The 26,612-nt window shown below is 43.8% G+C and overlaps 1 protein-coding gene and 1 pseudogene across 4 annotated transcripts in view; one reads left to right on the top strand and one right to left on the bottom strand.

Annotated features, from left to right (window-relative positions):
* Positions 1 to 26,612, bottom strand: part of ITSN1 (intersectin 1) — a 170,164-nt gene that overhangs the window by 113,490 nt on the left and 30,062 nt on the right. For 3 of the 4 annotated variants that reach the window (XM_054578058.1, XM_054578075.1, XM_054578086.1), the window contains exons 2-4: positions 7,629 to 7,688; positions 5,565 to 5,657; positions 4,486 to 4,549 (exon numbers count right to left, since the gene is read on the bottom strand). In XM_054578058.1, the coding sequence (XP_054434033.1) occupies positions 4,486 to 4,549; positions 5,565 to 5,657; positions 7,629 to 7,656 (185 nt within the window). In that variant the 5' untranslated portion in view covers positions 7,657 to 7,688. Of the gene's footprint in view, positions 1 to 4,485; positions 4,550 to 5,564; positions 5,658 to 7,628; positions 7,689 to 16,847; positions 16,930 to 26,612 lie in introns of all 4 variants that reach the window. The other variant, XM_054578067.1, reaches the window with a different exon arrangement.
* LOC129077443 (uncharacterized) lies at positions 11,945 to 12,062 on the top strand (annotated as a pseudogene).

The raw sequence follows: 26,612 nt of genomic DNA, 5'->3' as shown, positions 1-26,612 counted from the left end.
TTTTTAAAAGAGGGTCACCTCTTCAAAAGATCTAGGCGCTACCTAGGAATCGGGGTTACAATTGTGAAAAAGACAAACAAGGTTCCTGCCCTCACAGAGCTTGTATTTTCGTACAAGCAGATGCGAAAGAAGAGAGCGACTCAGCTTATTAGTCCACATGAGGGTGGGTGTGACTGAGAAATGGCACAAGGTGGTGGGAAGGAGAAGCAGGGGGCACCAGAGGCAGAGGGAGCCACTGAGGACGCGCGGTCGGGAAGCACGTCTCTGTGGAGGCGACGCGTGAACTCGAAGTGGAGGGCGATGAGCCAGCTGTGTGAGGATCGAGAGGAGCATGACAGAACAAGAAACACCGAGTGCGGCGACTGAAGGAGCCTGGCCCAGGCAAAGCACGGAACGGAGGGCGGGGAACCTGGAGTGCAAAACAAATGAGGGAGACAGGGGTGCAGAGTGAGAGGAGAAAGCAAGACCGGACTGTATCGGGTCTTGAGGCCTTGGCAATGACATGGGTTTTCTTCTCACTGGAGAGTTTTACACAGATTTCCTTTTTTAAAAAGACTGGATGCAGTTTGGAGACTGGGATCTACAGGGGAAAGAATGAAAGAGAAACTCCAGTCAGGACATTCAGACAGTGGGCCCAGGTGAAATGACAGATTGTGACAGTGGCAGCGAAGGCAGGAAGTGGCCGGCTGGGAATGAAGTCTGAAGATGGAGTCGCATGCGTGCTGATCGGTTGGCGGTGCAGGGCAAGAAACAGAGAGGAGCTGAGCCGGGCTCCCCGCAGCTGCGGGCGCGCGGGGCCCTGGGCGCAGTGAAGACTCGGGGAGAGGATGGCCTGTTTCGGCACAGAGCGTGGCACAGGATCCTGCTGGGGGCTGAGCCACTCGGAGGTGTCCTGACATCGTGCGTGCTCCGCAGCTGTTGGCCCCGTCCCCGCGGCCCCCTGGCTCGCGCCTTTCCTCTCAGGGCCCGGCGCCAGGTGGTGCTTCCGCCCTGCCCCTCAACCTCCACGTCTCCGGCCCCTACAGCCTCTGACGCCAAAGCCCTCCCTCGCCCCCTTTCTCTTCCCTGGACCTTCCCGCCTCTTGTCCACTGCCCCTGCCTCCTCCTCCTCCCTCTGCACACCAGGCTGGAGCACTCGTAAGTGTGTGAGTTGCCAAAGGGACATGGGATATTTGCCAGTTTCTTTCCAGCTCCTTATGAGTAAGACAATTCCTAGGAATGTGTATCATCTTTGGCATCACATGCACTGACTTGAGGCCATCTGAGAATTTAAGTTTTCTTATATTCTTAATTGGAAATCAGATTGGAGAGATAGGTAGGCCTAAAGTATTAGTAGATCACAGCTCAAAAGTCACAAATTAGTAACTGGAATATAGGTTCTATATGGCTCAAAAATCGTCCAGGTTCCTAACACACACTCCCCAGGAGTTCACATCACTCATGTATTTGAACCGAGGTCCAGAGCAAAGAAAGCAAGGCCCAGAGAGATAGACCAGAAACAGTTCCTAACTCTTATCTGAAATTTTCTTCTTGCTCAGGAGACTGACAAAGGGGCTGACAAAAGTTTCAGGCGCAAACCCATTTCTCTGTCTACGAAAAGGGGTCTGGGCCTTCCCTGGGACCCTAGTGGAAAAACCACGTGAGAACACAAGATCGCCACAGAGACAAAAAGGCCAAACCACGGCGTTAGGTCACCTGCTACTATCTATAAATTTAAAAACCAAAATTTGAAGAGGTCAAGCACTGCCCAGGGTTACAAAGTGAGCAAGTAGCAGAGCTAGTGCGGAAAGATGGCGCGCACACGTGACGCCGCCCTCGCCCACCATCTCAGCAGACAGCCCTGGCTTGTGAAATTTACAACTGCTTTCACAGACTGCACTTGGGAAAAGACAATTAGGAGCGTTTCCCCCCCACCGCTACCCGCACCAGCAATTCTTGATAAAAATTTTTAAAATTGTTGATTAAAAAAACATGCCATCTTAAGTTTAACAAAATGTCATAAAAGAGTAAAGAACATTTTTACCTCCCAAGTCATCATATATAGTTAATAAAAATTTTCACTATAAAAATAAGTTGTAAAAATGACTGATACACTAAGCTAAAAACAGTCTGAAAAACTAACAACTTCATTGAAAAAAGTAAAATTTACTAGGTAATACTTATATTTCTCCATTACACCTACTATCCTGTGACAGTGACTGCTACTAACTACCTCCTTCCGCTGGCCTGCAATTTCTGTGAAAGCACAGCCTTCGTATGCGTTGCTCATGGTGGCTCCCCCAGCACCTCCAATGCTCGCTGACCCAAAGAGACTTCTGATAAATACCTTCCCACTGCTGAACGGGTACATGTGAAGTGAGAATTCTCTTGCAGCACAGCGTTCATCATAAGCCTGCTTCTCGAATGAACCTTCTAAAACTGGGACTACAGCGTAAAAAAGCAGAATTCCGTGGAGGACAGTAAGCTTGGGAGAGGAAGGTTCTAGCGAGCGATCTCAACTGCTGGTGGACACGTGTCATATACTAGGACACCAAGCAAAACAGGCAGCACAGGTCTCTCGCGTTTTAACTGACAGTCTGCGCTCCCGTTCCCTTTCTCCTTTCCTCTTGTCCCCCTCCCTCTGCCTTATACTTTACTTTAAAAGTAATTCCAAAGACCCTGGCTAGTTGATTTTTCAAGCTCCAAGTAGATCAGAGGTTAGAACTAGGAGGCTCATTAGTTGAAAGAGACACTCTGGCAGCCAATACACTAATGACCAGGAAAAACAAAATAAAGCAGGCACCAAAAGAAACCACAGTGATGTGGTACCATTTAGTTTTAATTCAGATAGATTCATACACAAACATATCTAAATTTCCCAGGAAAGTTCTGCTACTTCAGAACACAGTAAATGATTTTCATACTGAAAACACTTATAATCAAGCTCAGCCTATGTTCTCCTTAAAGGCAACAAGGAACTATGTCAACTTTCTTAATTTCCATGAAATTATAAATAAAAGAGGCCAGTCACTTAGGGGGAGAAGCAACAGGCTGAACAACTGAGTTCCATGGAGCCCCGGCCCCCAGTGCCCTCGGCAGCTGCCTTTGGGGGTGGTTTGGAGGGCCTGCTGCGTGCCAGGGCCCACCCTAAGTAGGTTCCTCTCCTACCCCTCTTAGCTCTATAAGGAAAATAGGTCTTCCCATTTTTCAGATTAGAAAACTGAGCTTGGAGAGGATAAATATATGTTCCAAATCATAAAGCCAGAAAGTAGTACAGTGGGGATTCAAAGCCAGGCTTATGCAAACAAATCATGTGCCTTTTCTACAACAGCAAGCTGCTGCCACAACACTAACAAACCAGGGAAATGGAGCATTACTCCCAGAACCAATCTCTGAGTAAAACGGAGCTTCCGGACAGGAGGCCTCGGTGTGGCTCCCAGGAGCCTGGAACCCAAAACTATATTGGCCACTCACTCTCTTCCCCAAGTTTTCAAAAGACTCAGTGCTTACTTGTGAAAATTAATTAAGAAATTTGCTCTGGGTGGTGCGGCTCAGTGGACTGAGCGCCGGCCTGCTAACCAAAAGGTTCACCAGTTCAATTCCCAGTCAGGGCACAGGCCTGGGTTGCGGGCCAGGTCCCTATTTGGGGGCATTGAGAGGCAACCACACATCAATGTTTCTCTCCCTCTCTTTCTCCTTCCCTTCCCCTCTGTCTAAAAAAATAAACTATTTTTTTAATTTAAAAAAAAATTCAACAATAAAGAAATTAAACTAGGTAATTGTCAAAAAAGGAAATTCAAGCCCTGGCTGGTGTGGCTCAGTAGACTGAGCGCCAGCCTGCGAACTAAAGGGCTACTGGTTCGATTCCCAGTCAGGGCACACGCCTGGGTTGCGGGCCAGTCCCCAGCTGGGGGCCTGTGAGAGGCAACCACACGTTGATGTTTCTCTCCCTGTCTTTCTCCTTCCCTTCCCCTCTCTAAAAATACATAAATAAAACCTAAAAATAAAAGCATACACTGCTTGTAGAACAACTTAAGAAAAAAAAAGGCAACTCAACAATACTTATTACGCATTCACCTTGTTCAAAATTGTAATAAATACTGGTTGTTTCACAATTTCACTGGTTATTTCAGTACAAACACTCAAAAATATATATTTTTACCTTTTATTCAAAGAAAGATACAGAACCATCACACAATAAAGCAAGAAATGTGGGACATTCAGATGAGGGTGTGTGGTGTGGACGAGGCTAAAACAATTAGTGAGGAAATATCAAAATGCAGTTTTCTCTACTGGAAAGCCAACTTTTTGACAGTGTTATCTGGCGAATGTCACCACTTTTTTTTTTTTTAAGTTCCACAGGAGAAACATACTTTTCAAAGTCCTTCTTTGGTGAGAAGTAGCAGAATGTTCCAGACCAGAAACACATGGTTCCTTCTATAGCTTAAGAAATCACAGTACTGGAATATTTTATTTTACCTTCAGCTTATGTGGAGTCCAACTTACCATATCTGCGCTAAAACAGGCTGAGGTAACCCAGATTGAAAAAAAAAGTTTCTAGCTTGATCACCTGTAAACATAGTAGAAAAAGTTTCAGAACACAACAGCTGAACGACAGACATTTTCTTACAATAAAATTGCAAAAACAGGAGACTGGCGATCCTGTAAATGCCGAATTGAACACATGATAGCAGCCAAATGGTAAGTCTATAAGCAACAGTAAAACGCAGCCACCGTCTCGAAGGGCCTGCCACCTGCAGGAGGAGGCCCTTCTGCGTGAATCAGTCTGCCATTAACTAAGGCGGTGACAGCTCCACGGGTGAGAAAGTGCATCTACCCGGGTCCTCAAGGAAGTGAGGCCCATCCCTCCACTTTTTAAAGAAGCTCTTTGCCGTGCCCGATACCTACACTTCCAATTTTTTGTATTTCTAATATATTTATGAAAAATAATTAATGACTATTTTTTAAAACCCCATCAATGATTAAAATTTAATGTTAGAGATCGCCAGTCATCTGAATAAAGTGCCATGAAGATTCCAAAAAAAAATTTAGTAAGTTAAAGAGAACTATGAGACAAAAACACACAAAAACAAGTCCCCAGGAAATCTACATCTCATTTTTCCAAAAAACAAATCCTAAAGTGCAACCAAACAGGAAAGATCATAGAAAAGGCAAAGTTCAAAAGGAACTTTAGGGACACAGGAATAAGAGAATTCCTTGTTTTTTAATGTTCAGAATCAGTTAATTTATGTTTTCCCAAAACAGCTCCAGATCAGAATTAGTCAAGTGTCTCAGCCTAAGGATCACAGCCCAGGGCTACCTTCCTTAAAGAAGGTGGCCCTTTGGTCCTCACCCATTCCCGTCAGTGACATGCAGGGAACAAGTAGCTTGACATCCATGAAGATTGCCAACAAGTCTGAATACTCTACAGGAAAAGTAATTTCAAAAACTCAGGCTCAAGGATAAGGCAAATGGGTAGATAGCCCCTCAGTCACGCGTAAGCCCACCTGTGCTTCCACAACAGATTCTCCAAAGACACAGGCACTACTGAGAGGGAAAAATGTGGAAACACTGACTCCAATTACCAGTAATAAATCCAGAGATTGGCTTTAAACTATGGAACTGCTGATCATGCTTCGCTCTTTCCTCCACAGTGATGGCCCAGATATCCAGGCTGCCTGCAATCCAAAGGGAAGGCAAATGGGGAACTGAATGAGAAACAGGAAACAAGGCACTTCCGTACATTACAGGACTTTAAGAGTCTGGCAATGTGTTAGAAATGGTTTGATAAACGAACACCTGTTTGTCCTTGGAAGTTATGCACACAAAGTTAGAAAATTCAGAATAAAGCTGCCTCAGAATCCAAAAAGAAATGGGCACAAATTCTTTTATAAAAACTGTCCTCTAAACCTATAGATAGCAGGATTGTATGAAGATGTAAGTTATTCATCATTTATTTACATAAACTTAAGCAACAGACTAATTTAAGACTGCATTTTCAGGCATCTTCCACTCCACAAGCGAGCGTCATGGAAGAAGTGGAGCTTCACCATTCATATCCGATGTGATTCCATGAAAACCTTTTTTTGGGAGGCAGGGTGATAAAAACACTCAAACATTGGCTTGTAGCAATGGTTGCACAACTCTGTAAATTTACTAAAAATCACTGAGTTGTACAGTTAAAACTAGTGAATTTTATGGTACATAAATTGTACCTAAGTCTGTTTTTTTTTTAAAAAAAAATAGCAAACCACATAAATTAGGGTGCAGGTTCTCCTCCAATTCCAATCCTGAGACTGACCAGGTGCCCCCAGCCTCCCGAGGCCTCTCGCTGCAGCCCCCATCTCTTCTAACCAGTCACCGAAACAGTTTGAGAGGGCACAGGCAGGGGGTTCTCGGAGGTTCACACACTCTCCCAAGAGGGAGGACCAGGCAGTGTATGTATGTTTCACACAAAATGTGACTACAACTAGCACAAAGGCAAAATGCCTGAACATGGCATCTAACCTCTCTTCGGGGTCTGCTGTGACAGACAGGCAGGGTGGCAATGCGTTCAGTCACTGGGAACACGCTTATTGAACGTATGTATGTGCCAAGCACCGTGTTAGACATCCGGGAGAAAATGCTGACTTACAGATCTGATCCCTTCCCTCATAGGCCTTACAGTCTTGCAGATTCTAGGAGAGATTTTTATTGCTCTGTCAGAATTCATCCTTGAACTATAAACAAAAACAAGATCCCCCCCAAAAAAAGCTTGCCCGATAAGTAAGAAGGAAGACAAAAACAAAACATCCGAGATAAAATAACACGAATGGTTCTGAAAGCGCTTCGGACGCCCGCCCTGGACGCCCGCAGGGACTTTCCCCTGAGCAGCCCAGGCGACAGGCCGGGCGCCGCCTCACTCTCACGGCGACGAGTGCACTAGACCGCGGGGCGGCCCATCAATGAGTCCCACTCTCTTCTGAGGGAAAAAAAAAATACTTAGCCAGTAAGCAAATACTGGTATTTGACACTTTCCTAATGATGTTAGGAAAAGTTACCTTAAAAACACATTTTATTCAGATTGACAGGTTTTAAGCAAAAACCCAAGTAAAATAAAAATGGCATGCTTCAAATCCAGGCTTCTGAAAAAGAACAGAATGACCCAGTCCCTTCAACAAATAAATTGCAAAGAAAAAACGGACAGAAGGGGGCTCACTCACGAGGAGACTCGGGGGACCCGTGAACTAACTGCGCTGCGTGTGCCTTGTCTGGATCCTGATTTGAACAAACCGTAACAACACAACAAAAAGGTTACATCAGGGAAATTATTACACTGACTTCATGGATTGATATTAGGAATTACTAAAAATTTTGAAAATATGATCATGGTATTGTAATTATACCTTTAAAACTGGTCTTATCTTTTAGAAACATGCACTAAAATATCTGTGAGTGAAATGATGCGATGCCTCCGAGTTGCTTCGAGACCCCAGACGAAGCGACGCTGGCTGTGGGTTGGCAGCTGCTGAAACTCGGGGACGGGTACGTCAGTGGGTCAATTACATTCTTCTCGCTACTTATGTGTGCATTTGAAATTTGCCACAACACTGAGTTATTAATATATGGTTCCAAAGTACATTAAAAAAGGAAAATCTTTGAAAACTTACCACCAAAAGGTGTTGGAAACTGAGCCATGGTTCTGTTACTTTTACCTTGCTAATCGGCGCCTGTAATTGAAATGCAACATTAAGGCTTAGGAAAACTTCACCCCTGTATACTCACACACACACTCACATGCCGTGCCTTTAATGGCCAGAAGACTGATAGGGCGCTCCAACTGAAAGTTACAACTGAGGGGCTCATTCATTCATTCATTCATTCATTTTCTGTGCAGCTTCATAGTGCCAACGGGCACTGGGGATGTTAATAAAAGACTCTGGCAAATTGTCGGTCTGGTGAGTGACACCATTAGCCCAGGACTGCCTACCGTATCACCAATATTGCACGTTCCTCTTAAATACAGCCACACTACAGTGCTCATCAGCTTCAGAACTCACCAAACCCTGCACCCATCTCACTTTCATGAGACAAAAATGTCTCCGCACTCAGCGTTTGCTCGGGACTCATCGCTAGAACTTGTATGAGTCACGACACTGCCCCGCAAGAGAAAATGCTTCATCGTTCTGCGCTCACTGGTTTCGGCACTCGTCACAAGTTCCAGAACGAATTAATGACGAGTACTGAGGTACCACGGTATATCTTTTCCTTCCCCATCTGCACATACTAGTCGATCTGTTTGGTGGTTAATAAGCACTAACAACATGCTGCCCACTGTGCCGGTAATTTATCGGTCTTACTCTTTTTATAGTCATCACAGCCCGGTAAGGCAGGTTCTATAATTACCACCCCCATATTACAGATGAGGAAAATGAGAATAAGGGAGGTGACGTGATTAGAGCAATACCACACATCTGGCGACCATGCTGGATTTGAGCAGACACAGCAAATTCTATAGCCTGCATCCCACCCATGAAAAACACTGCCTGCAACTGCAGCCCCGTAAGCAATGTGTATTACACGAATGTCTGCCCAGAACGTGCAGCGCAAGCCCAGGCCCTGGCTGGGCAGCTCGGCTGGTCGGTGTGCCATCCCATGCACCCCATGAGGCTGTGGGTTCAGTCCCCGCTCAGGGCACCAGCAGGAGGCGACCTCCCACACCGGCATGTCTCTTTCTTTCTTCTCTCTTTCTCTCTCTTCCTCTCTCTATAAAATTAATAAGTGTATCCTCGGTGAGGATTAAACACACACAGACATACACACACCAAATGCTGCAAAGTCCCGTCAGGCACAGCTGACATGGAGCCAAGCTCGTCCTCTTCCACAGCTGCAAACGCTGCGCTTCCTAAGTACTTTTCCTTTTACTTAACACAGTAAGTGCATGAGAGTTAAAAATGAATACCACGACCTGGCTGGTGTGGCTCGGTGCACTGAGTACTGGCCTGAGAACTAGAAGGTTGCAGGTTCGATTCCTAGCCAGGGCACATGCCTGGGTTGACGGACAGGTTCCCATATCAGGGCCCAGGAGAGGCAACCAATCGATATTTCTCTCCCTCTTTTTCTCCCTCCTTTCCCCTCTCTCTAAAAATAAATATTTTTTAAAAAATGAATACCAAATAATCACAGATTTAAAATTTAGCTGAACTTTAAAAATGACACTTCTTTGCCCTAATACTCCTCAATATCATCTACCTATCTACCCATGGAATTATTTCCCAACTACGATATTTTGAAATTTCTAAAAGCTCTTTCTTGTTCTCCACTTTTCATTCCTAACACTGTCCTTTTTCCCCCACAGACACAGTATCTTTTACTCTTCTGACTCCTTTTTCCATTTTGCTCTTTAGTTTTCTTCTGTTCCTGGCATCGCTTGATTTCTTTATTGGTTTGTTGGCTGACTGAGGTCTCTCTCTTCCTGGTTTGCAGCTTTCTTTGTCTATGTGGCGGTCCCTGGGTGCCCCTTCATATTTAACATAAGAAGCACCGAAGAAACGCTCAGAAGCTGAGTAGAGGGGGCAGGTCTGTTGACTGCCAGGCCTCTCCATGCCGCGATCAGGTCTGCCTTGTCGCCTTTGCCTGCAGACCGCCCCCGCCCCGTGTCAGAGGGTCTTCACTGTGGCTGTTGGGCTTTGCCAGCGAGGAAGAAGTGTATGTGGGGGGGGGGGGCGTGGGTGGAGGAGAAGAGGGGCCACCACGTGAGGCTGCTGGCTTCTGGGGTGGGTGGGTTGGAGAACCGAGCAGGTGACAGATTTTACCAAAAAAAACGTACAGAGAAGGACTCTAAAGAATATAAGTGTGGAAATCCTTCACAAAATACTAAAAATGGAATCTCACTAATACATAAAAAGGCTAGTAAGATATTAATGAGGAGGGTTTACCCCAGAAGTGCAAGTTTAGTTTAACATTTGAAAATCACTTATACTAATTTACCTTACTAACAGAACAAAGCAGAAAACCTGTATGATCATTTCAATAAATGTGGAAAAAAGCTCTTGACAAAAGCTCTACACCAGTAATAATAAAAACTCAGAAAATGAGGATTAGTAAAAAACTTCCTCAAACAAAAACTTCCTCAAACATGAAATTTTCAAATGCTGAGATAATTGGAAAAAAGCTTTTCTTTTTACTTTCAAGTTCATGCATCAGTATATTTAATATTTTCCCATTCTTCTCATTTATGATCAGGTCACCAATATACTTAGAACTCACATGAAAAAAAGCCTTTATACCACTCAAAGAGACTCTCTCAAAGTCCTATTCACTCACTCAGGACAAGTTTTCATTCCCATGGACAACACAACGCTGTACTGATCCAACATATTACACAACAGGCTTGTATCAGTGCTTTTTATCTCCTCATGGAAGCATTTTAAGATTGTCTGACAAGAGCTGATTTTTAAGTCCTCATCTCATTCAAATGACATCTCTTTAAGTTTTACTGGTACAGTAAGATTTTTTAACATGCAGAAAAGAGGAATAAGTTTTGTTTTACACAGTCTGAGAGCAACGACTCTTACTGCAAACCCCAGAGCGCTATTAGATGTATTCCTTTACTGATTTTTAAAAACGTGCCAGTATCACCCGCTAACTCTCACAGCCCGGGGACCGTTTCCTCCAGTCCCGCTGCGGCAACACTCCTACGGAATCAAGGCCCTCGTGTCGGTGACCCAGTCAACTAAGTGGAAGATTTTCTTTCTCTCTGTCATCTTCAAAGTGAGTCTTAGAGATGCCTAAGGGACAGACAGGACAAGAAAGCAGCTACTTATGAATACAGTGGAAAGATAAAAAGGCCAGTTCAGCCCTGGCCAGTGTGGCTGAGTGGACTGAGCATCAGCCTGCGAACCAAAGGCACGTGCCTGGGTTGCAGGTGAGGTCCCCAGTAGGGGGTGCACCAGAGGCAACCACACATTGATGTTTCTCTTCCTCCTTTATCCTCCCCTTTCTCTAAAAAGTAAATAAAATCTTAAAAAAAAAAAAGGCCAGTTCAGTCCAGCTGTTAACTGTCAATAGAGCTTGCCCTCCTGATCCCCGACAGGGCCTGGTGACTTTTTCGTCACTATTGTGTATGTTGCTTCTCTCTCAGGAGATACTTCTTTACATCATCCAGGTTAATTAACAGATTGGACTTACTACAGCTGGACAGAAACAGTAACCATTTTAAGTGCCCTGTGCTTTAACAATTTTAACTTCAGTTGCTTAAGAATTATCAAGCCACCACTGTCAACGACATACCTTTCATTTTTGTTTTTCTTTATATAAATTTTTAAAAAATTAATGAGTGATATTACCTGGAATCAACATACATCTTAAAGCTCTACTCCCAAAATCAGAGATAATGGTCTACATTTTGCCAAAACAGCACTATCAGCTTCAGTGAGGACTTAACTGGCATTATCCTTGCTATTAAGTTTACAGTGAACTCACGAAACTCAACAGCAAAAATAAATAAATAAACAAACAAACCTAACATAATTAAAAATGAGCAAAGGACCTGAATGGATATTTTTCCATAAGACATACAAATGGCCAACAGGTCCATGAAAAGATGCTGAACGTCACTAACGCAAAACCACAATGAGACATCACCTCACGGCTGACTGGATGGCTATTATCAAAAAGACAAAAGGCAGAGGCTCTCTCGCCAGCAGGTGAGGACCCTGCAAGAAGGCAGCCTCTCCTAGCCAGGAGGAGGGCTCTCGCCGGGACACATCTACGACGGCACCCTGACCGTGGACATCCACCCTCCAGAACTGTGGGAAATAAATAAATGTTTGCTGTTTAAGTTTTAAAAAAAAAAAAAAAGACAAGAGATAACTAATGCGAGGATGTGGAGAAAAGAAAACCTTTGTGCACTATTGATGGGCATGTAAATTGGTACAATCACAATGGAAAACAGTATGGAAGTTCCTCAAAAAATGAAAATAGACAGCATGTTTCCAAGGACTGTAGCCATGGGACCTCCACCAGCATGAGAGGCAACCTAGAGAGACTTTGACAGCTCAGGTCAGTAACATCTGCAGCTGCCACTCACCTTTTCTATAATACTTTTAAAAAAACAAAGCCCTGGCCAATGTCACTCAGTGGGAGTGCCATCCTGTACACCGAAAAGTTGAGGGTTCGATCCCCAGTCAGGTCGCACATGAGAGGAAACCAATCGATGTTTCTCTCTCACGTTGATGTGTCTCTCTCTTTCAAATCTATCAACATTTTAAAAAATGAAAACAGAACTACCATATGATCCAGCAAACTCACTTCCAAGTTTACCCACCCTGCCCTGGAGAACACCCGCGGCCCCACCCCTCCCCATGCCACAGGAGCACCGAGACGAAGAGACACGGCCCAAATGAAAGGACAGCTCAACGCTCCAGAAAACGAGCTAAGCAATGAGGAGACAGCCAACCTATCGGATGCAGAGTTCAGAACACTGGTAATCAGGATGCTCACAGAAATGGTGGAGTACAGTCGCAAAATAGAGGAGGAAGCGAAGGCTGTCCAAATGAAATAAAGAAAAATATACAGGGAACCAACAGTAAAGGGAAGGGAACCAGAACTCAAATCAGTAATTCAGAGCAGAAGGAAGAAATAAAACATTCAGCCGGAACAGAGTGAAGAAACAAGAATTCAAAACATTGAGGAGAGGCTTAGGAAATTCCGGGACAACTATGAGTGTTCCAACATCCGACTCATGGGGTGCCAGAAGGAGAAGAGGAAGAGCAAGAAATTGAAAAAATAATGAAGGAAACTTCCCCAATCTGGCAAAGGAAACAGACTTCCAGAAGTCCAGGAAGCTCAGAGAACCCCAAAGAACAGGAAGCTCAGAGAACCCCAAAGAAATTGGACCCAATGAGGAACGCACCAAGACACATCATAATTAAATTACCCAAGATTAAAGATAAGGAGAGAATCTTAAAAGCAGCAAGAGAAAAGGAGAAGGTTACCTACAAAGGAGTGCCTATAAGGCTTTTAGCTGATTTCTCAAAAGAAACCTTACAAGCAAGGGGCGGGAAAAGAGTATTCAAAGTCATGAAAGCCAAAGACCTACATCCAAGATCACTCCACCCAGTGAAGCTCTCATTTAGAATGGAAAGGTAGATAAAGTGCTTCCCAGATAAGGTGAAGTTAAAGGAGTTCATCATCCCCAAGCCCTTATTTTATGAAATGTTAAAGGGACTTACCTAAGAAAAAGAAGATCAAAACTATGAACAGTAAAATGACAACAAGCAACTGAACCTAAAAAACAAAAATAAAAACCAACTAAGCAAACGACTAGAACAGGAACAGAATCACAGAAATGGAGATCCCATGGAGGGCTATCAGCGGGGAGCGGGAGGGGTGAATGGAGGAAAAGGTACAGGGAGTAAGAGGCGTAACTGGCAGATACAGAACAGGCAGGGGGAGTTAAGAACAGTGTAGGAAAGGCAGAAGCCGAAGACACTATGTGGACAGCCCATGGACATGAACCAAGGCGGGGGCTGCCGGTGCAGGGCAGAGGGGGAAAAAGGGGAGGAAAAGACGGAGCAACTGTAATAGCATAATCAATAAAATATACTTAGAAAATTGAAAAATAAAACAAGTTGAACTTGTAGAATCAGGAAGCAGAGGAGTACTTGCCAGGACCTGCAGGACGGGGGACTGAGGAGAGGGCGGTCAAAAGAGACAAGCGTTCAGTCACAAGAGGCCTAAGTTCCGGTGAGCTAATGTACGGCGTGGCGACCACAGTTAATGATACTGCATCACACACGTGAAGTTTTCTAAGAGAAGAGATCTGAAGTGGCCTCACCAAACACACACAGACACACACAAACAGTAGTAACTACGTGAGGTGTGGATGTGTGAACTAGCTAGACTGTGGTAGTCATCTCATAGTGTATACACATTAACTCGTCACACTTGCACAGCCTCAATATATCCAGCTTTCGTCAATGACACCTCACTAATGCCGGGGATAAAAGGAGTTTACAATTAAATAGGGGGTAAAAATACACATCAAGAATCTGTGTGTGTGTGTGTGTGTGTGTGTGTGTGTGTACAGCCATAACAGCAAATAATGTAAATATGTAAGCAACAAATAATAAAAACTTTATTAAATGCTAATGCATTTGAGCTATATTAGCCGATTCAATCCTATTAACAAACCTAGGCGCTAAATACTACTACTCTCGCATCTTACAGATGTGGAAGCTAAGGCACCAGCTGACACAATTATCAAATGGTAGAAGAGGGTGTCAGTCTTTCAGGGTTAAGAGCTGCATGGAACACCCTTGAAGTAGTGCCTGGTAAACCAACAGGGGCAGAGCTTGGGGGGCGGGCGGGGGAAGAGGGGTTACTGAGAGGATACTGTTGCAAGCAATAAAAGCCCTGGAAAACAAAGGAGAAAAAGAGAAACCAAGTTTGTTTAAAGTATCATAGCAGACCACAGAGGAAACTGAATGGGGGGAAATAAGTTTAAGCATTTTGCCACAGTAAGTCCAAAGAGCTTTTACTTCTTATACAAAAAAAACACAGCTTCCTTCAGTATAAGTAAACATTCATCAAATGAAGTTGGAAGTCATATGTATATATATTTGACATCTAACAGAAAGCCCAGAGCAGTAAAAAGAAAAGAATAAGCCAAAAATAAAGTGAGTGGAACCAGAAGTTCCATCCATGCGATGGGATTCCAACAGGAGAAGGTAGGCCACCTCTACTAACGCAAACAGGAACACGGGAACCTGCCCAGAGCAGAGCAGAGCAGAGCAGAGCAGCGCACTCTGTCCGGGGTCCCTGGCCCAGGCACCCAGGAAGAAGCAGGGAGACAGGACCGCAGCCCCAGAACGCAGGCGGAAAGGCGGAAAGATCGGCCCTGTGAGCTAAGGCAATGGTGTATTTGAGGGGCGGAGGGACCAATTTGGAGTTTTTACAGGCAGAGAAGGCAGCCACCCGCTGGCTTGGTATTTAACTTTCCCTTTTAGTCTTTTCGCTATAAATACACAATTGTGTCCTGCTTTTGCACACTTTATGTTGTTATACTTAGTTTTCCCAAGTTCTTAAAGCCTTTTATAAACAGTAATTTTTAGAGTAAGGCAAACACTTCTATATTTATATATAAAAAATAGAAAAACACACAGACTAAATATTGAGCAATCAAGAGACAGGTAAATAGTAGTACTTCTAAAAAGTCTGTATAAATGTTAGGATCTTTAAGCCAAAAGTTAGAAAATGTCTGAGAAGTCTTTAATCTTCCTTCATTTCAACTTCAGAAAGGAGAGCTAAGTATAGAAAGCTAAAGGAATGTTGATCCTTAATTTCAGCATTTACATTAAAATCCCCAATGTCAATATATTTAAAGACCTCTAAAAATGTGTATTTCTACAATAGGAATATGATCCTAAAAGAGTATTTATTAAAATGTCATTTTGTATGATAAAAATTATGTTGAGACAGGTTTCCTGTTTTGCTATCATAAAGATTTTTCAGAAAAAAATAATTTCCAAAAAACAATAAAACCAATACATGTATAATCCATTTCTAGAATATTATAAATACTGACTGAATTTAGCAGTTAAGGGAAAATTAATCACAAAGATTAAAACTTCTAAACTCTAAAGTACTGGCTAATTTAAAATTTTAACCTGATATTAAATAATTAAACTATTTGGAACATCTTTAAAAACAGGTATATTATACTATCCTTTCAAATTTCCTGCAGTTTTGAAGTTTTCTAATTTTTTGTTTAAATCAAGAGGAAAAGGCATATATAAAACAAGCATGTAAGACGAAATGAGGGAATTCAAAATATAATCATTCAAAGAAAAAAGAATCTTCACAATTATGCAGTTCAAATAATTAGCAGATTTCTGATATACCAAAACAGGGCTAGTCTGTGATTAATGACCTAAAAAAACTGAGAGGCTATGAATGTCACTTAGCGGTTCGTCCTCCCGTGAAAGCCTCGCAGCGCTCCTGCCTGAGGGGGAGGCAGGCCCGGGCGCCGGGAGGACCCGCAGCCCCGCGCTGCACACAAGCCGCCGGCCCGCGGCGCTGGCTCTCGGAGGACACTCGGCCTCCGTATTGAGAGGTATTCTCGGTAGAGAAGGTATTTTGTCTGTGCCAACATCGCACTGTCTTCTCCCAACATTCAGACTAATTTATTTATTTGAAATATTTTCATGGTATTAAGGTAATAAACTGTAAATTCATTTCCTATAAATATTTTTAAAAATTTTTATTTTAAAGTTGTTCACTAGGTTTAGTTTTAGGGTAAAGAAACTACAGAATAGAAAGGTACAGACTAGAAAATTTTAATTTCTAGAAATTTGGCATCAATAAAACATTGAGAAGAAGGAAACAGAAATGTGAAAATGTGAGAGAAAAATAAAAATACGAGTATACGTATATTTTAGGTACCCTAAAAGATATGAAAACATCCTCAGGGACACTAAAATAAAGTGCACCCTAGTCAAATCAGATACTGTCTGACGTTTCAGAGCTGTGAGAGCCTGGATTTGGGTCCTATTCTATCCATAGTTACCCCTGATCTCGAATAAAAATGAAAAGAAATCACAAAGCAACACACTATTGTCTTCATATCTTTTCCTTCTGGAGGCCTCTACATCTCTAAATATTCAAAATTAGAAAACCTTTTAAATAATCGAAGGCAATCTCTTATTAAGAAAAGTCTGGAAGGACGGACACAACCAGGCAAGTCTGCACCCCGCTTTGCGCCTATCCACTCCCACGAGGTCACACGCAGGGCAGGATGTGCACAGGGCTCTTTCGAAACACAAAAGGCACTGAAAGCCAAGCAACACACGGACAAAGGCACTGACAGATCGGAACACACAGCTAACCTGATCGGTGTCGCCCCGCCATGTCTGAAGTCATGGGCTCCGATGGCTCCCACTGCGCTGCTGGGGGAACCGGGGCAAAGACCTGCGAGGGATGAGCAGCCTGTTCACAAGTGAGACTGTTAAACGGCAGGAAGGGCTAAGAACGCAGTAAAAGAGAGAACCCTGTGACTAAGTTCAAAGAGACACTGTCAATGTTCTGTCTGAACAACTGTAGTGAACACTCAAACTGTCCTCTAAAAAGAGAATAGGCATTCCTCGCAGGTTTTGGTTGCTGGGGGAGGGCTGGTGGCAGGGGACAGAGGTGATAGGGGACCAGCCAGGAGCAGCAGTGGCGAGCAGTCACTGTCAGGCCCAGCTGTCAGCACATCACTTGGCAACACTCAGCGGCATCTCAGCTGACTTGCCCGTTTACTCTTTCCCACAAAGAGAAAAGCCGGAATATCTACCTGCACAGCTCAGCACGCAGATTTTAACCTCAGTTCTTCTAAATCATTCCTACTTTAGTATTTGCAACAGGAAAGAGACTTCCTCAGAAAGGGTGACAGCAAAACATAGTTATAAAGCTGAGAAATCAGGAACAGAAAACAAAAAGGGAAAGAAATTCCGACTTTAAAGACATAAACAGAAATTAACCAGCCCCTCTTTGATGCTTATTCTCATCAATTAACTGCAAAGTAACATCTGAAAATCACTAACGAGATTTGTCTAACTTATTTAAGAAATCACATTCTAACACACTACAGCTGCGGGTGGATAGCCATCCATGAGACTTCAATAAAATAAATGAGGGATTTTCTTCCAGAAGATTCCATTTACAAGAGGTTCATTAAGAAAAAAAACATTGTTGCAAGGTACTAAAAACTGAAAAGTAATTCCTGGAAAATGCAGATAACCCCAAATCAAATACAGAAACAGTAACTATGAATCACTGAGTGGGTGATGAGCATTTTAGATCAAAATTTTATTTTAAATATAAAACATGGAATTTTGAGACTATCAGCCAAATTAATGATGAGATGGTATAAATTTAACCTATTTCAACTCACAAACTTTCAGTACCTTCTCAAATAGAAAATTTTAAGCAATCAAAAAGTTAAAATTTCACCAGTAATTGAAAGCACTTAGTGTGTGTCTCTCTCTCTCACGCACACAACGTAGTGAACTAGGTAACAGGAGACCGACTGCCATTTGTGTCATGTGGGTTTATATGGTCACTAAAAAAAGATGATCTGAAGGCTTCTTCCAAATAAAAACTGGCGTTTCTTTTCTTTTTTTTAAATGAATTTGGATACTCTTTTAAAATAAATTTATTTCTCCATTTCCAGAGAGAGGGGAAGGGAGGGAGAAAGAGGAAGAAAATCACTGCTGTAGGAAAGACACACCCATCCCCCTCCGATGCCTCTCGCACGCCCTCGCCCAGGGACCTGGCCCACAGCCCCTGCCTGCGCCCTGACCGGGGATCGAACCAGGGACCTTTGGTTCACAGGCTGGAGCTCAATCCACTGGGCCACAGCAACCATGAAAAAACTAGATTTTCAACACGTTACAAGGCACAAGCGCACTTAAAGGCAAACAACATAAGGTTCCATACTGTGGCGCAAGAACTGATATCACATTGTGTCTGAGGGCAACACAAGGTACTGTGTTTACGATCAGCTTGATCCCGGGGCAACGAAGTTGCCTCTCTCTCTAAATACAGCCAGCAACCACGCCTGGGATTATCAATTCACCTACAGGAAGAGTGAGTGGTCAAGGCTGTGCAGAGAGTTTAGGAGAAAGTCTTCAGCTTTAGAAAAGAAGTCAAGGAACCACCCAGAAAGCACCCACTGCGCAGAACAGAACTGCGGCGCGGGGAGGAGCAGAGAGCAGGACGGCCTCCTGCCAGCTCTCCAGGCCGCTCCCGCACCGCGCCGTGCCGCGTCGGCTGCAGCTGGGGGAGTTGAGGGAGTCTGTAGGCTGCAGTCAAAGAAGGGATAAAACATACACACGCTGTATAAAAACAACCATGTGCTGGTACTTGTAAAACATTCTACATTTGAATAATTCATCAAAATAAATCTGCCACATCTAAGTCCTGATAACAAATACACAACCGAGAACCCAGCGAACATTGAGCACCTTTGGCATCTTCCCAGACGTGGTGTCACAATGGGCAGCAGTGGCGGTCAGACCCCCCTGTCCGCTGCGGCCCACTCCTGGTGCACGCGGGAACCCCAAGGGAGAGTTGTTGAATTTCTCAGAATCTTCGCTAAGGACTGTGAAGTGTCCCCTGACCGGGAGGTAAAGGAAATCTACACAGCTATGTATTGATAATCTGACCCAACATAGCTGATGCCAGCTGTCTCCTGCTGCAGCTAAAGATTATTTACCAACTGTAAAGAAGCGGGGGGCGGGGGGGGGGGGGATTCAGGGAGAACCTTACTGTCAGAGTGTCCCGAATGAGAGCAAAGGACAATGCAGTCATTAATAAAAACCAACTGCACCCTGCTAGGTGACCCAAAGGACTTCTATGCAGAACAAGATTTATCACCACTAAGAAGTTTTAGGACTGAAAAAACCATTCACTAACATTAGCATCACTAAAACACCAAATAACTGGCAGTCAACAGGAAACCAGACCTCTTCAGAGGGCAACAGACAGAGGATTCAAATCTTCTATTTCACTTCACTTGAGATACACTGAAACACGTTTAAGCCTGAGGGGGCCGGGGGAGGCTGGAAGGAATCCTGGCCGCCATTAGCTGAGACTTTCACTCCATTTCTTTCCGTGGATCCGGCTGCACCGTTAAAATTCAGAATGGAAGCTTGAAAGTTTCTGTTAAAAATTACAAATAGACTGTGAGCTGGAATAAAAGTGACAAGAAAATCCCAGATTTTCTCCATTTTGTATTTTCTTTTAAAAGGCCCAACTTCTCATAATATAAAAACTTGGCCGAATCCAATTTTTAGACTCGCACTGTGGGCTGTGTCTCATTTACCAAGAACTCCGACCCAGGCGCATCCGCGCACCGAAAGGCGGCGGCGGCGCGGGGTTCCAGTGCTATGGGGTCCGGAAGAGCTATTAAGTTGTACAATTCCGAGAAACTCAGGAGATTTTTTGAAAAGATAACTATTGTTACTGAAGAGAAGTTAATTCATTTAATATGTAATACTTCGCTGATTAATATTCATCTAGATGCGGACATTCTAAAACTAACCTTTCATTCCCTCTCTGACAAAGAAAGCATTTCTTATTTTCTCTACACCCCGACTTTTGAAATGAATCTTACAAAGTTTTTGACAAAGGAAAATCCTACTTGGGGAATCTGAACCAATTACTTAAGGTCAACCCAACTTGGAAAGCTCACCACAAAGGAATGAAGACCTCAAAATAAGTCAGTTTATTATTGCAGATTTCCAACACTCTAACCATACAGCAACAAGAGCCCTCTCCCACGCTGCTGTGCAAGGGCAAACTCACAATTCCTTGGGACAGCAACGTGATAACGCATGTACCAAGAGTCAGAAAAATCTTCTTTACCCATGTGCCTAATAATTCAACTCCTGGAAATCTGCCTTAAGAAAGTAATAAAAAATACAAAGACATATGTCCAAAGGTGTTCACTGTGACTTTATTTTCAACAACTAAAAAGTGAGATAATCTTAAATGCTCAAAAGTCTGGGAATAGTTAAGTAAATTATGCTATACCCATACAATGAGGTATGTGACAATTAAAAATGCTGTCAAAAGTATAGAACTTTATGTAAAGTATTATGATATCTACCATGTTTTTGTTATTAAAAAGTACACTGGAAGAAAACATGCCAAAACATTAAAACATGTATAAAGTGCTGTAAATACAATCAGTAACATTTAAAACTTGTACAATGATTCAGTTACTACTTTCATATACGTTGTATCAAAGGAGGTCAACTAGCAACCTTCCAGCTACAGTGAAAGCCCAGAGCTTCCAACCTGAGGGAGAGAAGCCCCTCTGTGGAGCCCCTAGCAATGAGCGCGGTTTAAATTAGGAGCTGTGTACCAAGACCTAAGGAGCAGGATCCTAGACTAAAGAACAGCATGAAGGCTAGGAGCTAAGCACCAATAACAGGACAAAATGCATCCAAGTCAGTCTTCTGAGAGGCAGGAAAGGAAGAGGGATAAGAAAACAGAAGAAACGCCGCTGCTGCACGGGGCCTGGAACCCTGCCACGGTGGGAACCTCAGAAATGCCTTGTGCTCGGAAGGGGCTCACCTTCGTGCTGAAGAGGGCTTCGTCTTCATGCGCGCCCCTGAAGAAGCCACTGCATCAGTACCAGCTATTTAACTGTCAATTGTGCATTTTTATTGCACAATTGGTAAAATCACACAAAAATGGTCATATTTCACTTACAACAATTTAGAAAACAGCCAATTCATAACGCTTGCAGGATAACTCTCCCATCTTTGAAGGTTTCGCATAGAAAGAATTATTGGCTAATGTTTAAAATGAGCTTTTATGTTTAGAACATTTTGTGGAAGAAAAGGGGCCACACACTAACCTGACAAGCTCAGGGGAAACCTGCAAGGCAGCCGTTACACACTCCAGCACCTCAAGTAACCACAAAGGACAGTCTAAAATTAAAACTTATTGCTCTGGCTGGTGTGGCTCAGAGGATTGGGCACCAGCCTATGAACCAAAGGGTCGTGGGTTCGATTCCCAGTGTAAGGCACATGCCTGGGTTGCAGGCCAGGTCCCCAGGAGGGGGGTGTGCGAAATGCAACCACACATCGATGTTTCTCTCGCTCCCTTCTCCCTCTCTTCCCCTTTCTATAAACAAACAACCTTGTTAACTAAAAGCAATTTGTGGCATGTAGTCATGTCCTAGCCAGTATTTTTCGCTAACAGGTCAATCTTTGCCTTAAGTAAGTCTGTCTGCTGTCTTTTTGCATCTTTGTTTTTCTGTTGTTGTTTGTTTGTTTGTTTGTTTTTTAAGATTTCTTTCTTTATTTTTAGGGAGGGAGAAAGAAAGGGAGAGAAACATCAATGTGTGGTCATGCGCCCCCTACCTGGGACCTGGCCCGTAACCCAGGCCTGTGCCCTGACTGGGAACCAAACCAGCGACCCTTTGGTTCACTCAATCCACTGAGCCACACCAGCCAGGGCTCTTTTCTCATCTTTGATAACAGACCTTTGGAAGGTCAAGGTAACTTCCCTTTTTCCCCAAACCCCTTGGGCACAAGCTGAGACCACAAATCCCGCCATTGTTATTGTCACCATGTTAACTGCTGACCGTTACCACTACCTTTTATCCATTCCCAGGGGTCCCCCTCCGCTTCTTCCCTCCGGCCCCCCGAATCAGCCTCCCTCATCTATTCCCAGTGGACTTCGTGACCCCCTCATGCCCCCTTCTCTGACTGTCAGGTGTAAAATAAGGCACTAAACCGCCATCCCCTGGAGCATATCTCAATCCGTTGAGATACTGCTTCGTGCCATTGTTGTTAGTTTGGCTCAAATAACCTCACCAAAACTTCTCTACAGGTTTGGATGTTTCTTATGTTGATCATCTGAAATCCTAATTTTTATATTTTCTTCTGTCTGTGGCTATATTTCAATAGGTGAGATGCAGAAATCCAACTGAAAAAATGTTACTCTGCTAAATACATGTAAAAATTAGAGCTGTTTACAGCTAAATAGTCACACCAACTATTTGAAGTTCTAATAAAGCTGCCAACGTTTAAATGTCACTGCATTGCAACCGGAGTATGTTGCTCCGTGCAAATCATGGGCTTTGAAACAGTACTGACCACAGAAAGACCACAAGTCTTTCTAAAACCAGAGGCAAGCTCCTATTGATTCTCACAGTGGGTTAGCGAAAATTAATTGAGCCATCACAGGCTGGGCACAGGAGCCAGGAGATGAGATCAAAACTATCAAGTCATCAGATGGAAGGCATCCAGCAAGTGCCCAGCTCTGCTGCTCACTGGCTGTGGGCCTTCTGTGAGCTGCTTAGACTACTTCTAAGCTTGAGATTCCTTGTCTATCAAACGTGGATCACCGCTGTAGCTAACTGGACAAGCTTCCAATAACAGAGTCTCTCTGTGAGCACATTTCAGCCGGGCTCTGAGCCTGCTTCTCGCCCGGCGTTGGTCTCGGCGCCACAGCCCTGCCTTCGGCCGGCCCAGACCAGCTGCGGCAAGACCCCTGCCGAGTCCGTTTGGGGAGAAGCCCCATGACCCCGAGAGCAGGGCAGAGGCCACTTTCACCGAGCTGGCTGGACCCCATAAAGCATCACTGACACTGATTGTTTTATGAGTCCTTATCCTCAGGACTAGGAAATTACTGGAAGCGCCCTGAGGGCTCAGAGTCTCCGAAACAGGACACACCAGACCCCAATGACCAAACTGGATCCCGCACCCGAAGACAACCTGAAATAAGCTGCAGCCTAAGGGAAACATCCTGCTCTACATGCGCCCGTCCCCGGTAAAAGCTCCCAGTCCCCATCCCGCAGGGTCGGGGCTGGCGCATTCCTCCACACCTGGCCCTTGCCCTCTCTTGGGAAAGCGAAAATAAAACACTTTGCTTCCCGCACTTCTCTGTGAACTCTTTCCCGGCCAGTGTCGCCGGCCACCCTAACACCTGGTATCTAACCTCACTCAGTATCTGATCAAGTTCCTTATCCCTAACCTTGCACGCGTAGGTCCTTGGCCTATCTTTCCCCAAATCCTGTTAGGTCGGTTTAGCAATTTTCCATCCACTGACCTCTTCGCTCTGCTCTTGGCCTATAAATTCGCACTCCTTGTTGTATTCAGAGTGGACGCTCCCTCTCCTCTGTTACGGCATTCTTCAATAAAGTCGTCCTTACTATTTTCACAAGTGTCAGAATACTTTTTTCTTTAACACCAAGGAGAATTCAATGAGTTTTACTGTCAGTGACACAGCGGGACAGTGTCTTGTGGATTTCCTCTTTCTCTGGTTCCTTTTGCACGCTCCAAGCTTAGGACCGAATCCACTGTGACCTGCTTGTTTACTCTGTTTCTGAGACAAGGCCGTGGTGGTCCCTTAAGAGCGAAGCCTCGCTTCTGGGTTCCCAGCCGCCACTGCACAACTTGGGCCATGAGAGGCACACAAGCAGCCTTGGCCAGCGCAGGTCAGCGGGTCAGAGTGGGGTCCCGTGGCCAAAGGGTGGCAGGCTCAACCCTCTGCTGCATACAGGAGGCGACCAATCCATGTGCCTCTCTCACGTTGATCTCTCTCTCTTCCCCTTCCTATCTTTCTAGAAGCAATGAAAAAAATGTCTTCAGGTGAGGATAAAAAGAAAATAATTTTTAAAAAGGCACACAGGCCATGTGTACTGAATAAATGGGTTTCAGAATGAAAAAAATGAAGTACGTGCTCAGAATTCCATGCGACCACCCTTCCCCTTCGGTGGTCCCCTGCACAGATTGAGAACTAAACGAGGAGTCCTTCCCAGGCCGATTCCGGCTACTGTGTTGTCCCACAAATGCTCAGGAACCAACTTCAAGTCTCCAGAGCGGCAGATACCAGAGCAAACAACAAATTATGATTTTAAAAGTTGATTATGGCCCCCAAAATATTCCAAAGAATACAGCATAAACAAACTACCTTCCTAAACCCCACAGTATTATTATATTGGCCACGTGACCTGCAAACTATCTGGAGTTCTGACAGAAATACATAAAACATAGTCCAACTAATGAAGCTGACGTTGAAACATACACCTTTTTAAAAATAAAAGCTATACATTAAAACAGGTAGTCACATGCTACAAATTTGCTATTTTGGAAGCAACCAAGTGCTCAGGAGGCTCCTCTTTGTCTGCACACAGCACACGTTTTACTTACTTAGATGGCCTTAAAATCAAACAAATCCAGTTCAACATCAGAGGCTTGTTTCTTGTCTTCACTCAACACCAAAGTACGTGATTACTGTTTGCTACGGGCCTTTCGAAGGCAAGGCGGTCATCACAGGGCGCCCGCCCCAGCCGCCTGCCGTCAAACAGCCCGTCCCCGCGGACAGCGGTCCCTGCCACGCACGTGGGATGCTGTCCTACTCAGGTCGCCCCATTTGTTCCTGGTAACGACAAAGATCACCCTGGGAGGAATACTGTTCCCTGAAAAACTATCACCCCAAACCCTTAGGCCTCAAATTCTATAAATTAGAAGCATCACAACTTAAACACTTGACAAGCCATCCCTTTATGGGAAGAGCTCGTGCCTATAAGCATTCCAAGGCAGCTGGAAAATTCTTTAACCACTAAGTTTAAAACTCTTCAACCTAGCAAAGTATAAGGTTAACAAAATATTGTTAGGACTAAAAGAAAATGAATATTCTGCAAAATACACAGGATGCAGGTCCTAATTTTTTTTAAACACTACAACCCCAACCAGATAGAACTGTTCCACCCACAATAAACACACAACGGGAGCCCAGAGGAACTGGGCTGTCTGCTGGCTCAGCTCTGTTCGTTCTTATTCATGCCGCCTCATGGGAAAGGTCTCGCTCTGACTGTGTCAGACAGCCCCAATCTTCCCTGCGGTCGTTCGAAACTTAAGATATAAAATACTGGCAGTAGAAATTAGACAAAAATTGAGTCCAAGACAGCTAGGCAACAGGCAAACCAATTCCGACTGCCCAGTCCGACAGTGAAACGTGGCGCTGCGGACAGTAACTCAACCCTGAAAGCGGAGAGCACTCGGCACAGTTCAACGGCCTTGCCATTAACTCAGCCGTCTATCCAGACTCAACGCTGCGCACTAAAAATAGGACACAAGAATGCTTTTATAGTGTCCCAGCTACTGAAAACGCTGAGAACAAATTCAAAATGTATCAGACACTGTACCAAGACAAAAAGCAATGTTTCTAGTAACAAAACCACTAATCAAGAAAAGTGAGATGTTAATAACACCTGGCTTTTAAGTAGCACCAACCTCTGAAGTAGCTCAAATATTTCTGCAAATTAAAAAAAAAAATCTAATTATATTACTTGTAGCTATACTCTTGTGAAACTGGTGGCATATAAGTATAATTATTCTGATTAGCTACGGAAGAAAAACAGACACACATCACACTGCCGATCACACGCCCACACAGTGCAGCGTCGGCATCCCGGCAGGACCAAGTTATCACTTGACCGGTCAATTGTAATGAAGTAGAATTGACAAGCGAGTCCACAGTTTTCTATGCTCAAGAACTAAACTTTAAGAATTAATAATTACAGCAAAATCAGCTTTAGTTTCAAAGGAAAACACTTCATTCTCTTTAATCTGCTGAATCTACCTTTTAAATGATTTCTGGAATCTACTTTTCTAGAAGCAAATCAAGAAGCTGTTATGATTATTACTACCACTTGAAATTTATAAATCATAGAGAAAAGTGGAAATTATACTTCTCACACTTACCAATATTTTAGCTCACAGCTTTATGACTCCTTCAAAGGACAGAGGAATTCAATTTAAAGTGCAAGGTCAAAGTGTACACAAAGACGCACCGGCCTGGGAATCCAGCAAGTTGAGCAATAAAGGATGTGTCAACAAATACTTGCAGATCCCAGGTACTTTAAAGAAAATTTTATTTTGACTCAAAATAGGAATTAAATGGCCCCTGCTGGCTAGGGGAAAAGACCACCTTTAAGTGTTTTGTGCTTTTTAAGAGCTATTACAATGAGGCAACTTTAAAAGCTAGTATATTATTACAGAATTACGGGGCACTTCCTAAACATACCCAATATATCTAACTTCCTCTCGATGCCAACTCGCGGTGAAATAATTCTTTCTTGCCTTCAA

The sequence above is a fragment of the Pteronotus mesoamericanus genome, unplaced genomic scaffold (genome assembly GCF_021234165.1).
Source record: "Pteronotus mesoamericanus isolate MK-2021 breed Mesoamerican mustached bat unplaced genomic scaffold, CSHL_Meso_final contig_116, whole genome shotgun sequence".
Lineage (NCBI taxonomy): Eukaryota > Metazoa > Chordata > Mammalia > Chiroptera > Mormoopidae > Pteronotus > Pteronotus mesoamericanus.
This window is presented reverse-complemented; position numbering and strand designations above follow the sequence as displayed.